Raw genomic sequence first — 17108 nt, forward strand, 5'->3', positions numbered from 1 at the left:
TAAAGTGGTTCAAACATTATTTCTTTTTTTTTTTTAAAGTTATCTATTTATTTATTTAAGAGAAAGACAGGGAGAGAGCATGCGGGGGGGGGGCGGGGGGAATGTGGAGGAAGGGCAGAGGGAGAGGAAGAGAGAGAATCTCAAGCGGACTCCCTGGTGAGTGTGGAGCCCTAAGCGGGGCTCGATCCCATGACCCTGAGATAATGACCTGAGCCGACTGAGTCACCAAAGCGCCTCCAAACATTATTTCTATTTTTTTTTTTTTAATTCTTTTCGCATGGCAGGCTGCTAGCACCAATGTCTTTTTTTTTTTTTAAGATTTTATTTATTTGTCAGAGAGAGAGCACAAACAGGGGGAGCGGCAGGCAGAGGCAGAGGGAGAAGCAGGCTCCCTGCAGAGCATGGCGAGCCTGATGCGGGGCTCGATCCCAGGACCCTGGGATCATGACCTGAGCCGAAGGCAGACGCTTAACGACTGAGCCACCCAGGCGCCCCAGGAATATTCTTTCTTCTGACACTAATCATTCGAATAGCCTAGTTTCCAAAGAGTTTTTTTTCCATACATGATATCATCCAATCCTTCCTACAGCCACCCAAATAGTACTACTCTCATTTTTAGAGAAAAGAAAACTGAACATTGGTCCTGAAACCAAGTCCCACACTATTCCCATGAAACTGAGAAGGGACAGAATGAGGAACAAATCCTTGGAAGCAAGTCATGTTTTAAATATTACAATTTGTGGGTTATATTTCACAGGCTTTCAATAAATTAGAAGGGAGTTGATTTTAATCCCATGTGTACTCATTCTGAAATAATTAAAAACCATATTCATCTACTTACTCATCCAAGCCTTTATTAAATACCCACCATATGCACAATCTGGTGCAAAATATTAAAGGAATACAAAGATGAATTTTAAAATGGTGCCAACTCTCAAAGAGTTTACAATCTAATTATAGTGACAAATAGTTTTAACACAAACTGTAGGAAGGAATTATAAGGAAACATGTGCCCTTGAGAAAAATCACCTTATTTCTTAATTTAAAGCATAAATTTCCAGCTGGGAAACACTGCTATTATAAAACACGTTAATTAGTTCATGCTCTTTAAAGGAGGTTGTTTTTAGAAAAGAAAATGTCTTATCCTATCACATCTTTATGTCTGGTTTGAATTTTTAAAACAAAAATTTGCTTAAAGAGGAAAAATGATAGATTCATACATCACACACAGAAAGACAAAATACATCTGCAATAATGTATAAAATTTGAGCACAACTGGGTCTAGTATTAAAGAGTTAAATCTGAATTACTTTGGAGATTTGCCTCAGACAAGTTATTATGCACAATTTCATCATATATACAACGGTGTTGATATTTACCCCCAATTAAGATTATAACTCAGATATTTATAATTACTTCTGTCATAATACATAGGGTTAAAAAAAACCTGGTATAAAAACTTTTCTAATAATTTACATATCAAAAATAATTTGGAATAAAACTAGGGATAAAAAGAAAAAGTCATGATAGTGTGGATAATTTAACAGCAAACAGTGCAGAAATGAACACCAATTTTAAGTACCTATTTTTTCCTATATTTTATTACTTTTTACAAAAATGGCTCAGATAAGAAACTTAACATGCCCAGTAAAACAAGTGTGAGGATTCATTCTGTGAGATGTATTGCAGAGGAAAAGAATAGGCAAATAGTATAATTTAAAGCTATTTATTGATTCAGACTTCCCAGAAAAATTTTTTCAAATCGCCAAAAGCCAATACTTCTCTCTGCTCTCGATGCCATGCCATTTGTTTCCGCCCCAAATAAGGAAGTAACATATACTGTTAGAACTAATCAGTTTGTGACAACTATGATTCTCAAATGCTTTTTTAAAAATACAAATAAGGTCAAAGTTGCAAACCATATGGAGTGATTAAAAACCTGACTAGGCAAAGCCTTACGCTAACCGACCCCACAGCCTTTCGGCTTGACTTGGCCTTTTCAGGCTACAGATGACTTTGCCCAGGAGCCCTGCACCTACTGGAGGGCTCTCATGGATGTCCTGAACACCACAAGCACGTACGCTAAGGCCCGCGGCTGCCCTCAGCTCAGGCACCGACAGGCGGCCCGCTGAGTCCGTGTTACCCCTTAACAGCTTGCTCTTCTCTGCTCTCTTCATCAGTTTCCTCTTTTTCCTTGTACGAATCCTGGCTGTTCGTATCAGTAAAATGATTTTCTTCCCCATTCTCTCTTTCTTCTATTTTTTCTTCTTCATCAAAGCTGGAGGAAGAAATTTATCAATCTTTCCAAGGAAAAATGATTTGGTTTAAAGATCAACAAACCCTTTGCAACGTATGCCATCACGCAGTCTTCCTTCCTCAAGTGTATGAGCTCCGATTTATCAAGAAAACTCTACAAAAGTGCCAAGTGGGAACTAATCTATTTCAAGCCTTGAATGACTCTTTAAACTTCATTTGAAAGCATCTTATTATTTACATCATTTATGTCAGTCAGAAAGTTAAATCATTCTGCTTTACTTCATCACCATGTAATATTTTGAATGTGCCAAGTGTTAAAATGTCAATGTTTTACAACAGTTCGCATGCATTTTGTTAGGTTAAAAGATCTTTTAAAAATATAGGACAGAATTTTATGCTTTCTGGCAGGTAAGAATTCGTTCAAAGGTAAACCATTTAGACATCTTATATATGTTACCTTTCTTTATCTTCAGTGAAACTCTTCCTCTCTTGATTGCTGAAGTACTCAATTATTTTTCCACTTTGGCCTTTCTTTGAAACAAACTCATCAGATAGTCCTAGTGCTTTTAGGGTGTTAGAATAATGCTTTTCTGCTGCCATTCTTGCATTTTTCTATAGGAAAGACAAACCTTTTTAGAGGAGAACAAAAGACTTTAAATTTCCATTAAAAATGTATGGGTTAAAAGCTCCAGTGAAAATTAAATCCAATAATCACAGTTGGCTGACTGTATGCAGACCTTCTGACCAGCAATCCCACTCCCAGGCATCTACGCAGAGAAGCTCCTACGTATGTGCCCGAGAAGACCTGTACCAAAATCCTCGGGACAGTACTGTTTGTAACAACCCCAAACTGGAGACAACGCAAATATCTCTCAACAATAGGATGGATAAATAGTGGTCTATTCATACAACAGAATAAAATAAAGCAATGACAATGAATGGACTCTAGTTGTACATGACAATATGGATGGATCTCATGAACATACTACTAAGCAAAAGAAGCAAAACACAGGAGCATACATATAGTATGTATGATTCATTTACATAAAGTCCCCAAATGGGTAAAACCAAACTATACTGTGTAGGGATACACAGTAGGATGGTAAAACTGCAAAACACAAACAACAATAATAACAAAAACAAGGAAATACTAATTTCAAAAATTAGAATGGTGGTTACCTCTAGGGGAGTGGGAGAGGGTTTTGATCTGGGAAGGGCACAAAGGGTTTCTGGAGTGCTGGCAATGTTCTGTTTGTTAACCTAGGTAGTAGCCACATGAGTTTTGGCCTATAGTTTATTCTTTACACTATACCTGTTTTATATACTTTTTAAAAAATACTTTTATGACTGTTGAAGACTATCTGGAAAAACCAGGGAGAAAATAAGTTTGTGATAGTTGTCAGATGGTTCTTTTAGTTTATGTACCTACTGTAATTTTTATTCTTTACATGCCATATCTCTAATCCATCAAAGATGATAAATTCATCACTGTTGTTATCTTTACTCTGGAGGAATCAATGGATACAGCAAAAAGAACAAGAATTTAGAACTCGGTTCAAGTCTCCAGAATGTTGTTTCCTGACTTTGGGACCTGTGAAATTGTGATGACCCTCTCACATCTGAAGCAAGACAGGAGTCATCACAGTTCCTGAGAAAACAGGCTTTCCAGGGTCAGTCACAGGATGACTGGGGTTCACACTAGTGCCTCAGCTTTGGTCACCTTTTACCTCCTATGAGTATAGGGCCAAGAATTGCCATCTGGACCTCCAAATGAAGCAAGGTGACTTGGAATGGGCCAGTTCCAGGGCACCAATTGCACCCCATATTGGAAAAGGTGTGGGAGAGCACCCAGTGTCACCCCCAGATTTAACAAATAAGGAAACCAAAACACTCCCCACTGTCACTAAGGTTAAGCAGTTTGCTTAAGGTCATAAGGATAGTGAGTGGTAGAACCAAGTCTCTTGACCATTTCCTGGGTCTTTTCCACTGCACCATGCTGCCTTCTCTAAGTAGTAGTGCTCATCCCGGAGTTTGAAGGTAGCTTAAACCTGACTCCAGCAATGCAGGTGTCAGATATTTATTTGCCTAAACTAGGGACTCCAGCATAATGAGGGACTATAGCATCTAGTGTTCCACGGGAGAAACCAAAATAGCAAAGACCGATTACAATGGATAAACCATCAGCAGTGATTTCCTGATGCTCTGGAAAACTGAAAACGCACTCAAACTTTTGCTAAAATGCACCCACTATGAATAAAAACGATTTTTAGGGGCGCCTGGGTGGCTCAGTTGGTTGAGCGACTGCCTTCGGCTCAGGTCATGATCCTGGAGTCCCTGGATCAAGTCCCGCATCGGGCTCCCTGCTCGGCGGGGAGTCTGCTTCTCCCTCTGACCCTCCCCCCTCTCATGTGCTCTCATTCTCTCTCTCAAATAAATAAATAAAATCTTTAAAAAAAAAAAACAAACGATTTTTAGAAAAGTTAATAAAAATGCATCCAGAGGGGCGCCTGGGTGCCTCAGTCAGTTAAGCGTCTGCCTTTGGCTCAGGTCATGATCCCAGGGTCCTGGGATCGAGTCTGGCATCAGGCTCCCTGCTCAGCGGGGAATCTGCTTCTCCCTCTCCCCTGCTCGTGTTCTCTCTCGTTCTCTCTAAGTAAATAAATAAAATCTTTTTTTTTTTAAAGAATTTATTTATTTATTTGAGAGAGAGAGAATGAGAGAGAGCACACGAGAGGGGTTAGGGTCAGAGGGAAAGCAGACTCCCTGCCGAGCAGGGAGCCCGATGCGGGACTCGATCCCGGGACTCCAGGATCATGACCTGAGCCGAAGGCAGTCGCTTAACGAACTGAGCCACCCAGGCGCCCATAAATAAAATCTTAAAAAAAAAAAATGCATCCAGAAGCTATGAACACCAACACACAAGCCTTGAGGACCTGAAAGTCATGGCAAAGTGAGAAGATAAGAACTATGCCCCAAAGATGGTAAAGCAGAATAAAGAAACCCCAAACTAACTCTAAATGCATTAAGAACAGTATATTCTGATGTAAACAAATTAAACATAAAAGAAATTAAAATACCAAAGTCAGTGCTCATAAGTCTTCGTTTGAATTTGGTTTAGAATTTAGAATCTACTCAATTAATAAATGCTGTGATTTCCAAGAAACAGGACAACATGGTTTGTTCTGTCCTGCATCAGAGGCTTACTCTGCTAGAGAATAACTCAACAGCAGCAAGATCACAATTAACACTAATAAATGGATAGTGCACAAAGTTGTGAGTGAATTTATTAAATAACAGCTGTTAATTAGCAGCAATAGTCACAGCAAAACAGACTGCAAGAAAAAACTGCACTAATTTATGTTAACAAAACCAAAGCAATGGTGAGTCACTGCCAGTCACTCTATACATAGAATTACCTTTTAATATATATTTTTTTAAAGATTTTATTTATTTATTTGACAGAGAGAGACACAGCGAGAGAGGGAACACAAGCAGGGGGAGTGGAGAGGGAGAAGCAGGCTTCCCGCGGAGCAGGGAGCCCGATGTGGGGCTCGATCCCAGGACCCTGGGATCATGACCTGAGCTGAAGGCAGACGCTTAACCGACTGAGCCACCCAGGCGCCCCTACCTTTTAATATTTTATATCAAGGTGAATAGTATATAATTATTCTTAATTGAAATAAACATTTCCTCCTTTCATTTTACCATGCAAAGAATTGCACAGACTATGAGATAAGAGGAACAATTAAAATAACTGTATGGGGGTGCCTGGTGGCTCAGTTGGTTAAGCGTCTGCCTTTCGCTCAGATCATGATCCCGGGGTCCTGGGATCAAGCCCGCATCGGGCTCCCTGCTCGGTGGGAAGCCTGCTTCTCCCTCTCCTTCTGCCTGCTGCTCCCCCCCGCTTGCGTTCTCTCTCTGACAAATAAATAAAATCTTAAAAAAATAATAATAAAACAAAATAACCTGATTACTTTATTTTGCTATCAAAGATCACAAAAAAAAATTAGCGTTGCTTCTTCAGGAAACCAAAATAACATGCAACGATGAAAGTTTGTCTACAATCAGTGCCCTCATTTGAAGGGGGAAAATACTTATTTTTCATAACTATAAGTTTCATTTATAGTAATTCTTTCACTTATTTAATTACTGAATACTTCTTTAGTAACAAGTCCTCATGGGAGGTAAGGGGGGTATATATATGGAGAGAGAAAAGTGTTTTTGGACAAAGGGACCAGCATATGTGAGGGCCAGAAGTGGCAAAAGTAGAAATCAGCTGTGAAACTGACCTATGTTTTCAACAGTTAAAATTTCTCTATGGGTTTAATTTCACACACGCTGCTTATTTTGCCTCACTTTCTCTGGTGCTTGGAAGCAGGAATTCACAGCAAGGCACAACGGCTTACTCAGCCTGAGACTCATCACTAACAGGTCAGCTCGGCGTTCTCACGCCCAGCTAATCCCAGAAAAAAAATAAGAGGTCATTATCTGGCTAATTTGATCTTGACAGTTCAGTTTTGGTTCAACAAATGTTTATTAACATTTCCTCTGTGCCAGACGTTATCCTAGGTGCTAGGTATTGGGAATACAAAGATTTGACCACAACCTTTAAAAGTAACTAGCTAAAAGGGAACAGAGATCCTGAAACAGCTAATTCCCACACAGTGCAGCAGGAGTGAAGACAGAGGTATGGAGACGGTAATGAAAAACACAGGAAACGGCACCCAATCCAACCTGGGAAACAATGCAAGAAGTGATTTTATACGAAGACTTGAAAGATCAGGAGGAAAAACAGGAAGAGGCTCTAAGAGTGTTCAGAAATAGCATGAATAAAGATTTCAAGTTTGAAACTAGTAGTCTGGTACGGTCTGAAAGTAAAGGGTGTCCATGGTGGGGGGGTTGGGGGGAGTGCTGTGGTTGATTAATTTGGTTTAGAATTTAGAATTTACTCAATTAGAGGTTAACAGGGATCAGAGTGTAGAGAGTTCTATACACTATGCTAAGACTCACAGAGTTATCTTCTGGGAGAAAGCTGGACAGCTTAGTCTTAAGTGTTCGGAAGCAGACTGACTTGGGTCCAATCTTAGTTCCATTATTGACTAGCTATAAACCTTACTAGTTACTTACCTTCTTTGAACTTCAGCTTTTTCCTCTGTAATACAGGAATACCCACTTTGAAGTATTGTTTCAAGAAGTCAGTGACAAGACCTCTTGATACCATTCGTTGAAAATGAGAACGAGTAGAATCAGTGAAAATGCATGACTGTCACTGTTACCAGAGGTTATTTACTACCTACCCAGGATTAACATTTTGGCAAGAGAACAGGAATGGTAAAGTGAAAATATAATGGGTGGCTTTGCAAAGAGCAAGGCCAGAAAAACCAGTCAAACCATTACAATAACTCAGAGAGGACATAATAGAGGCTTCACATAGCATTTCACCATCAGGAATAGAGAAAGACAGATCCAAAAATTATTTAGGAAGAAAACTTGTCAGGTCTCTCAGTGGCAACTGAAAGAGGGAGGAAAAGTGGTTCCCAGTCACCAAATTGTGGCCCAACAAAAACAGGAAATCAAAGAGGAAGATCTAGTTTGAGGCAAGATGAATGTAAGATGTCTGTGGGAAGTCTGTGTAGATATAACCACCAGACAAACAGACATAACAGCCTGCAGTTGGGAGCAGGAAATAACTACTTTGAGATAAAAGTCAATCACTTTCTGCTAGGTTAATACAGAATTTTTCTGTATTTTTCCCTCTAAAGTTGAAACTGAGATACTAAAAAAGAAACCCACCCTCTACAATGAAAAGCATCACATAAAATTATATCCAAATCTATAAGTAAAGGGTTCCCATAACTTTGCGAGATTGAATATATAAATTCACCTATAATACCTGTCCCTGTCCTCAGCACATCATTGAGAAGGGCAGTCCTATAATGCTGGCAGGAAGCTCCAAATGCAACAGCTTGAAATTCCCAACACAGCACCTGTAACCTCCAGTGATTCTATTGTTAAGCCATGTCACCCACATGAACACCTCCCTTGTGAGTACAAAGAAGATGATGCGAAATGGACAGGTATCTCTTAGGGTAAGATTGTAAAACCGACTATAAATTTAGTAAAATCAGGACTCACTGTCCACAGGACCAAATTATTTTCCCAATGAAAAAAAAGGAAGTCCTTTCAGCAGTTGTGGATAAGAATGAAAATTATAGATGCACTTAAAAAAAACGATCAACAAAATGAAAAGGCAACCTACTGAATGGAGGAAATATTTACAAATGATATATCTGAGAAGGGGTTAATACCCAAAATATATAAAGAACTCATTCAAGTCAATAGCAAAAAAACAAATAATCCAATTTAAAATGGGCAAAGGATCTGAATAGACATTTTTCCAAAGAAGATATTCAAATGGCCAACAGGTACATGAAAAGGTGCTCAACATCACTAATCATCAGGGAAATGCAAATCAAAACCACAATGAGGTTATCACCTCACACTTGTTAGAATGGCTCGTATCAAAAAGACAAGAGATAACAAATGCTATACTAGTGAGGATGTGGAGAAAATGGGGTCCTTGAGCACTGCTGGTAGGAATGTAAAATAGAACGGCCATTATGGAAAACAGTACGGAGGTTTCTCAAAAAGTTAAAAACAGAAATACGATACAATCCAGCCATATCCAACTTCTGGGTATTTATCTGAAGGAAACAAAATCACTATGTTGAAGAGATATCTGCACCCCCACATTCACTGAAGCATTATTTATAATAGCCAAGCATTATTAATAATAGCCAAGACGTAAGTATCCATCAAAAGATGAATAGGTAAAGAAAATGTGGTATATGGGCAAAGGAATACTATTCAGCCATAAAAAAGGAAGTCCTAAAAAAAAAAAAAAGGAAGTCCTACCATATGCAACGATATGGATAGACTTTGAGGACTTTATGCTAAGTGAAATAAGTCAGACAAGGGAGACAAATGCTATAGATCTCACTTATATGTGGAATCTAAAAACAAAAACAAAACAAACTCACAGAGAAACAGATCATATTTGTGGTTACCAGGGGAATTGGATGAAGATGGTTAAAGGTATAAACCTCTAATTATAAGATAAATAAATACTGGGAATACAATGTACAACGTGATGACGGTAGTTAATATCACTGTATGGCATATTTGAAAGTTGCTAAAAGAGTAATCCTAAAAGCTCAGATTTTAGTAAATCCTAAAAGTTTGGTATCTATATGACGTGTGGGTTATTAACTAAACTTATGGTAGTAATTGTTTTGTCATATATGTATGTCAAGTCACATGCTGTACATCTTAAATTCACACAGTGCTCTAAGTCAGTTATATCTCAATGAAACTGAAAAAAAAATCTGGCAGTAATAAATCTGATTCCATTAACATTTTGTTTCATTTTTTAATTCTTCAAGGACTTCCAAATCATATCATGAAGACTCTATATGGCTAAGTTGGTACTGAAAAAAAAAAAAAAAGAAGACCAGCCACAAAAAACAGGTTGTGAAACTATTATTTTGACTATGACTGCATTAGCAGCATGTTCTGTATCTAGCTGACATGCCGCCTCAACAAGATTTGATGTTCAGATTTAAGCACAAACTTACTTGACTGATTTGATGAAGCTGTCACAGAAATGATAATATGTCTCAATAAATTATATAACATATAAGAAAAATGGACTGTAAGTTAGGTGCTAGAGATGTTAAAAAAAAAAAAGCTGACTGTAGCTCTTAAATTTCAACAAACACAACCTGAGCAACTCTTTCAAATAGTAGCGGCCTGTGTTTTAATTTTTCTTCTCTTTCTTCTAGTTCTTGTCGGTATTCTCTCATCCTTTCCTTTTCACTTTTTCTAAAATCAAATAAAAGGAATGGAATTTTAAAAAGAAATAATAACTTACATATATAACATTTAGCTTAGATGACAAATCAGAAATTAAATTATGAGCACAGCTTACAATTTACCACAATTCTTTCCTAGACTGGTAAATTTTTATGGAATGCAGAATAAAAACCCTAGGTTGTGAGAGCACACATTTTACATCCTGGGAACAGTCTGGATACTCTGATGTTTCTGAAATTTTTAAGACATAATGTACTAAAAATGCTTTAAATTGTCTTGGAGAGATGAATAAATGCCCTCTTGACTCAATTTTAAGTGCAGAAAACCAAGAAAATTTAGTCCAAATTAGGTATCTTCTCTTTAAGGAATTTCTTCTGAAAAACAAGACCCTGCTCTTCTTTTCCCCCCTAATGAGATCTCCCATAGGTTGGTGGCAAAGTTAATTAAATGGGAGCAGGTCAGGGGAAAATAGGGAGTAAGGGAATAGAACATCTAGAGGAAAAGGAACCAAAATACATAAATTCACAGTAAATGTACTTACTATTTGCACAAGATCCTATAATGATTAAAATATGCTTTTTCCTCTATGTAAAACATACTAACTCTACTAAGATAATAAGATTTCATGGATTAGAGAAAATAATTGTACTATAGAAAGATAATTATGCTTAATTATACACAAAATTGGTATTATGAAAAATCCAGTTACTTTCTTAGGGTGAATAGTATATTTCTAAAAAATTTTTGTTCAAGTTCATCAAATTTCTCCCTCTATCATGAATTACACTGATACACATTATAAGGAATATAAACATAATATACATTATAAAGGAATATAATTATTATAAATACTATATATTTAAAAAGTAATACTCATAATTAAAAGCAAATATAAATTTGGGGGGTTATTTATAAATCAGATTAAAAATTAATAAATCATATTACCCAGCTTTGGGGGAGATATTTTCCTACTTAAACATGAACATTTTTACAGAAAAATGTTCCTCTGGAACACTGGTTTTCAAACTTTGTACTGCAGAATTCCAGTGTTCTGTGAAGGGGTTCTGCAAATATTTTTATTTATATTATATTTATTTATATTAAAACTGCAATGAAATGCAACATACATCACTAAACACTTATACACATGTGTTAATTGACACATCACATAATTGGTGTTAATTGACATCAATGTGTTAATTTGTGATATCAGATTTCATGCAGACCTTAGAACAAAGGTCTTTGACAGATCTATTTGTTGAAGAATATTCTGAGATTACATGGCAAACTATTAAAAAAGAGCTTTATCTGTATGAATCAAGATTTTTCGATGTTAACTATACTGGAATTAAAATAAAAACTTAAAAAAAAAGATTTTTCTCAATATTGTACTGTACAATCAAAAATAGTATAAAGAAGGGGCCCGTGGCTGGCTCAATCAGTAGAGCATAGAACTCTTGGTCTCAGGTCATGTCACGTTCAGGCCCCACATTGCGCATGGAGCCTACTTAAAAAAAAAAATAGTATAAAGAAAAAGAAAAGATTACATGCTGACATACGGTTACAACTCTTAACTATGGCCACAATATAAAACGTTTCTGTTCATCAACATGGCATTATGATCCTCACCGTGAGGTAAGGTGAGTGTGAATGTGTATGTGTGTGTATGTTGAGTGTAAGTGATAGCAACTTGAACCCAGAAAATAAAATACTAATTAATCTGTTCATATATTATATATGCTGATTAAAAAAGAAAGTTTGAAAACCAATGATCTAGAGGTTCAGGATTCTTTTATGGTACCTGAGAGATTTGACTCTGGATTTAGACATTTGAGCTAAACTTTGATGTGAGTCATAAGCCTTAGCCCGGATTGTCAGGAGTTTCTGCAACTCTTTCATTCTTTGCTTCTGCTTAGTTAGGATCCGATTTCTCTCTTCTTCCAACATTTTCTTTTCCTCAAGTGATCTCCTGAGGGCAACAAACTAAGGCTTAATTCCCTTTAAGCCAATGAGAATGTTGTTTAGCAAAGATTTAACATGGGGAAAATTCAAACATTGAAAAAAGGCAACGTTTTGAGAAGGCTCTGACTTGTGAAACAGGAAATCAACAGGCTAACTAATCTTTTCTATCCCTGAAGATTCATAAACTGGAAAATACATTCATTTCTTAGAAGGACACCCTCTGGCAAAATGCTCTATCTAATATAGTAAAATATATTAGCAAATATAATTTCTTCAGGTTTTCAAATTGACCGACATAAAATCAATAGAGCTACAAACACTGTTTTAGCAACCATGAGTCAGCTGGTCCTACATCCTAGTCATTTACCTCGTGGCTTGTGCTCGGCCTCTAGAAGATACTGTGGGCATTGGAGGGTTGCAGGTACAAGGCACAGGCTTTGCACTTGCACTTCCTCCTGATGACTTGTACCTTGGAGACAGATTAGGCCGTGTTTCTTCTAAATGTTCTACATCTGCTGCAATGTCTGCCAACATTTTCTCTCTTTTAGTGGATGCATTGGAAGCTGCATGAAGATCAGATGGCTTACGGCCAGTTAGGAGTTTTGAACACTTCTGTTCTGAGAGGTGTTTCTGGTATCTCTCAGGAAGGCCTTCAAAATCAGCACTCTGGCACCTAAACTTGTGTTTACACTTCAACTTTTCAGCCTGTTCAGGACACTTGAGCTTCCTCGGAGCACAGCTTCTGGGACCTGACCTAGAAGGCAGAGGGGATGAATTCTGTAAAAGCTCTTGGGCTCTCAGCTGCGTCATAAGGTCTCTAGAGAGCTCTTCTTCTTTTAACTTTTCATTGGAAGTTGAGCCATAAGTAGATCGAGGTATAGGTCGGGCCTTAAATCGATTTGTTTTCTTTTTAGACTTACACAAGTCTCTCAACTGCTTTTCCCGGATTGCTTGCTTCTGTTCCTCCCTTGCAATAAACTTAAACGGCTTCTGTGAGGCCAAAAGAGCTGCTTTGGTTTTTTCTTTCAAACGTCTCCTGCGTTCTTCATTTTGCTTGACTATGTCATGATAAAGGGGGAGAAAGACGAATGCAGGAACTGGATTGGCGCGGAATTTTTTCTTACACTCTGATTCTTCTTCTTGTTCTTTGAGCAGTTGGCGTACCATTTCAATATTGGATTTAGATTTCATGTTCTCTTCTTTTTTCCTCTGTTCCCTAATCATCATTTGAAAAGGCTCAGGTACTGTAATCTTTGGCACCCATTCTCTTGGTTTCTTCTTTGTTTTTTCAACTGCTGGGAAATTAGCATCTTTACACTGAATATAATCTTCAACAGAGAAGTTTGTCCACATGTTGTTGATGAGTTCTTTAGCATAGCTCATCATCCTCTTTTTCTCAGGATACTCTTTTTCTGAGTTGGGCAACTCATCTTCAGAGGAAGACATAATCAAGGAGGAACACTGTCCTAAATCAGGTTCTGAAAATGATGTCATTAACGAGATAGGGTGATAGAAGTTTTTTTCTGATTCAGACCTAAAAGAGAAGAATAATTAAGTTACGCTCTCAGTTGCATGTGACCAAATATAAAAATTAAGAACTATAAAATCAAGGTATAATCAGTTAGAAGATAGGAGCTGGATAGATAGGCCTTATAATTATCACTTTTATTTAGAATAGAGCTAAGAGATGCCTATAATTTATCTAATTCAACTCCCTCTTTTTACAGGGGAACCGGAGGCAACAGAGGCTCCTTGTGGCTAAGCTCTATTAAATTCCCCACATGTTTTCCAGAGTCACCATCTTAAAACATACATCTAGTCATGTCACTCCCCTTCTCGAAACTTTTCTATGATTTGCCATTGTAACAAAGTCTAGATTATAAAGTCCTTCAAGACTAGACCCTGTCTGGGGCGCCTGGGTGGCTTAGTCAGTTAAGCGTCTGCCTTCGGCTCAGGTCAGGATCCCAGGGTCCTGAGCTCAAGCCCTGTGTCAGGCTCCCTGCTCAGTGGGGAATCTGCTTCTCCTCCACCCTCTCCCTCTGACTCTCCCCTGAGCTTGTGCTGTCTCTTGCTCACTCTTTCTCTCTCAAATAAATAAATAAATAAGTCTTAAAAAAAAAAAAAGACTAGTCCCCGTTTACCTTTCCTGTTTCACCTCTTGCCTCTCTCTACCTCCAGTTACCAATCTTAAGTCATATCCAACCACAGGAAGTTCCTCACACACACCATGATTTCTCATGCCGCCATGCCTCTGCACACATGGTTTCTGTTGCCTAGAAGCCCACTCCTTGTTTCCTGCATCTGCTACAGCTACTCCTCCTTTAATACTGAACTTGGATATGACAGTTCCATAGAAAATTCCTGCCTGTGTCCCTCTACCAACACCATGACATGATCAATCGCTTCTTCCTCTGTCTCCAAAGCACTGTTACATCATGTTGTATCACAATTTTTGGCTTTCAGCTAGTCTTTGAGCTCCTTAAGGGCATTTTGATTTTTTTTAAAAAGATTTTATTTATCTATTTGACAGACAGAGACACAGCGACAGAGGGAACACAAGCAGGCCGAGTGGGAGAGGGAGAAGCAGGCTTCCCGCTGAGCAGGAAGCCCGATGCGGGGCTCCGTCCCAGGACCCTGGGATCATGACCTGAGCCGAAGGCAGACGCTTAACGACTGAGCCACCCAGGTGCCCCGGGCATCTTGATTTTTGACTCCTTAGTGCCCAGGCAACTTCTGGCACACAGGAGATGCACAATTAGCACTGACCAACTGGATGAGTTAAGGGACCTGCCTCAAGTTTCAAAACAAGAGAGTTCATAGCAGAAATGGGTCCAGAAATTACAGACTATTTTGAAAACCTGAATCAGATTTATGTCTGAGTCCTGAACTCTTTGTGTGTGTGTGTGTGTATAGTATAATTTATTTATTTATTTATTTACTTACTTATTTATTTGAGTAACAGAAATGGGAAAATTTATCAAAGCAAAAAGTACACTCTTGAGATACAAGAGCGGGCACACTCAAGAGAGAGAGCTGTACCCGTACTTTATATTTTTAATGAGCTCAGGTTTGTTGTTGTTGTTGTTGTTTTGTTTTATAAGCTCCATGCCTAGCATGGAGCCCAACACGGGGCTTGAACTCACAACCCTGAGATCAGGACCTGAGTTGAAATCAAGGGTAGGATGCTTAACTGACTGAGCCACCCAGGTGCCCCTGAACTCATGTTAATCCACATAATGTAAAGGGTTTTAAAATTAAATTTTAATATTTATCATTTAAAAATGGCCCAGACTAGGGGTGCCTGGTTGGCTCAGCTGGTAGAGCATGCAACTCTTGATCTCGGGTTTTAAGTTCAAGCCCACGTTAGGTGTAGAGACTATTTAAAAATAAAATCTTTAGGGGCACCTGGGTGGCTCAGTCGTTAAGCGTCTGCCTTCGGCTCAGGTCATGATCCCAGGGTCCTGGGATCGAGTCCCACATCGGGCTCCCTGCTCGGCGGGAAGTCTGCTTCTCCCTCTCCCACTCCCCTGCTTGTGTTCCCTCTCTCGCTGTCTCTCTCTCTGTCAAAAAATAAATACAATCTTTTAAAATAAATAAATAAATAAATAAATAAAAATAAAATCTTTAAAAAAATAAATAAAAATTTAAAAATGGCCCAGACTAAATATGTTGATACATATCTATAGTTCTGTGAGTGGCAGGTCAGAGAGAAAAGACTAAATGACCACCAAATGACTCTCAAAACAAGAAGCCATTGGTGGATAAGCCATCACACATTTCGAATAAAATCCAACCTCTGTATATCATTAAAAGTACAAAGGGATAGTTGAAAGAAAATATTCTGAAATAGTTTTGTTCTGCACTTTTAAGAATACATTTTACAGCCCACAAATAACGTTATGTACAAACTCACCTGGAAGAGACACTAGAAGCTTCTTCCCTGATGATCACTGGCTGAACTTCTTTTAAATTTAACTTATTCTGGTACATCTTCTCTAACTTTGCCATAGTGTCCAAGTGGGCAGCTTTCAGCTCTTCTAGCTTCCTAAAATACTCTTCATTAGAGTGGTATATATCAGAAAAGTCCACAAAGTCCTCATTGCTTATATGTGTTTGTTCATCCACCTCAGAAATGTTGGTGTTAAAATCAGCCTGGCAAGAGGAAAAAAAACCTGTCATATGGTGTTTAAAACTGAAAGACAAATTAAATTGACACCGATTCCCAATGCTGCTTCTGAAAGTGTACACTTAATTTGGTTATATGTTACTTGTAGGCTACATACACATAATGGGTTATAAGTTACTTGTGAACTATGTACAACGTCAAGAGCCCCAACCAAGAGCCCAGGTGGCCAGGCCATAGCCAACAGGAACGTTGAAGGATGTGAGCAGAGGAGTGACATAGTAATGCTCAGAAGGAGTCTTCTCGTAGCAAGTGGGAGAGAGTGAAGGAAGGTAAGTTTGGCAGTAGTTAATGGGCTATTGCAAAGGTCTGAGTTAGAGATATTAAAGGCAAAATAAAGGGAGCAGTGCCAGGGACAAAAGCAAGGAGGCTGCCTTGGGAGATTTAGGAGGCTGAAGTATCAGCTTGATAATGGCCTGGGTTGTGGGCAAGAAAGTAGAAAGATTTGTTTGGAGTGCTGTCTGTCTAGGTAGATGGTGGTGCTGCCATGCATCAATATAGGGAAAACAGTGGAAAAGAGTGTTTTAGGGAAAGGAAACTAATCTCTCTCTTAGGAACACTGAGTTTGAAGGGATAGTAAGGCAGCTAGATGTCCAGGAAATGGGGAGGGGGAGAGGGGAATGTATGTGGAGAGCTGGTAATAAGGCTGGGCTGGAGGGGGAGATATGGCAGGTATCAGTGCACAGAGAAGTGACAGGTACAGCTTTGGACGTGGATAAGGTTGACTAGGGAGAATGGAGCAATGAGAGATGAAAACCTGAGGATGGGGTGCCTGGGTGGCTCAGATGGTTAGGTGTCTGCCTTCGGCTCAGGTCACGATCCCGGAATCCTGGGA

General features: G+C 38.6%; 1 protein-coding gene across 3 annotated transcripts in view; it reads right to left on the reverse strand.

Annotated features, from left to right (window-relative positions):
• Positions 1-832: 832 nt before the first annotated feature.
• The window catches only part of FAM161A (FAM161 centrosomal protein A), a 24961-nt gene continuing 8685 nt past the window's right edge, over positions 833-17108 (reverse strand). Inside the window, exons 2-7 of one of the 3 annotated variants that reach the window (XM_006733195.3) lie at positions 16004-16242; positions 12458-13624; positions 11930-12097; positions 10038-10137; positions 2714-2868; positions 833-2278 (exon numbers count right to left, since the gene is read on the reverse strand). In XM_006733195.3, coding sequence (XP_006733258.2) covers positions 2140-2278; positions 2714-2868; positions 10038-10137; positions 11930-12097; positions 12458-13624; positions 16004-16242 — 1968 coding nt within the window. In that variant the 3' untranslated portion in view covers positions 833-2139. The other 2 variants (XM_006733196.3, XM_081832046.1) reach the window with 2 other exon arrangements.

The sequence above is a fragment of the Leptonychotes weddellii genome, chromosome 10 (genome assembly GCF_054177405.1).
Source record: "Leptonychotes weddellii isolate Sample4059 chromosome 10, ASM5417740v2, whole genome shotgun sequence".
Classification (NCBI taxonomy): domain Eukaryota; kingdom Metazoa; phylum Chordata; class Mammalia; order Carnivora; family Phocidae; genus Leptonychotes; species Leptonychotes weddellii.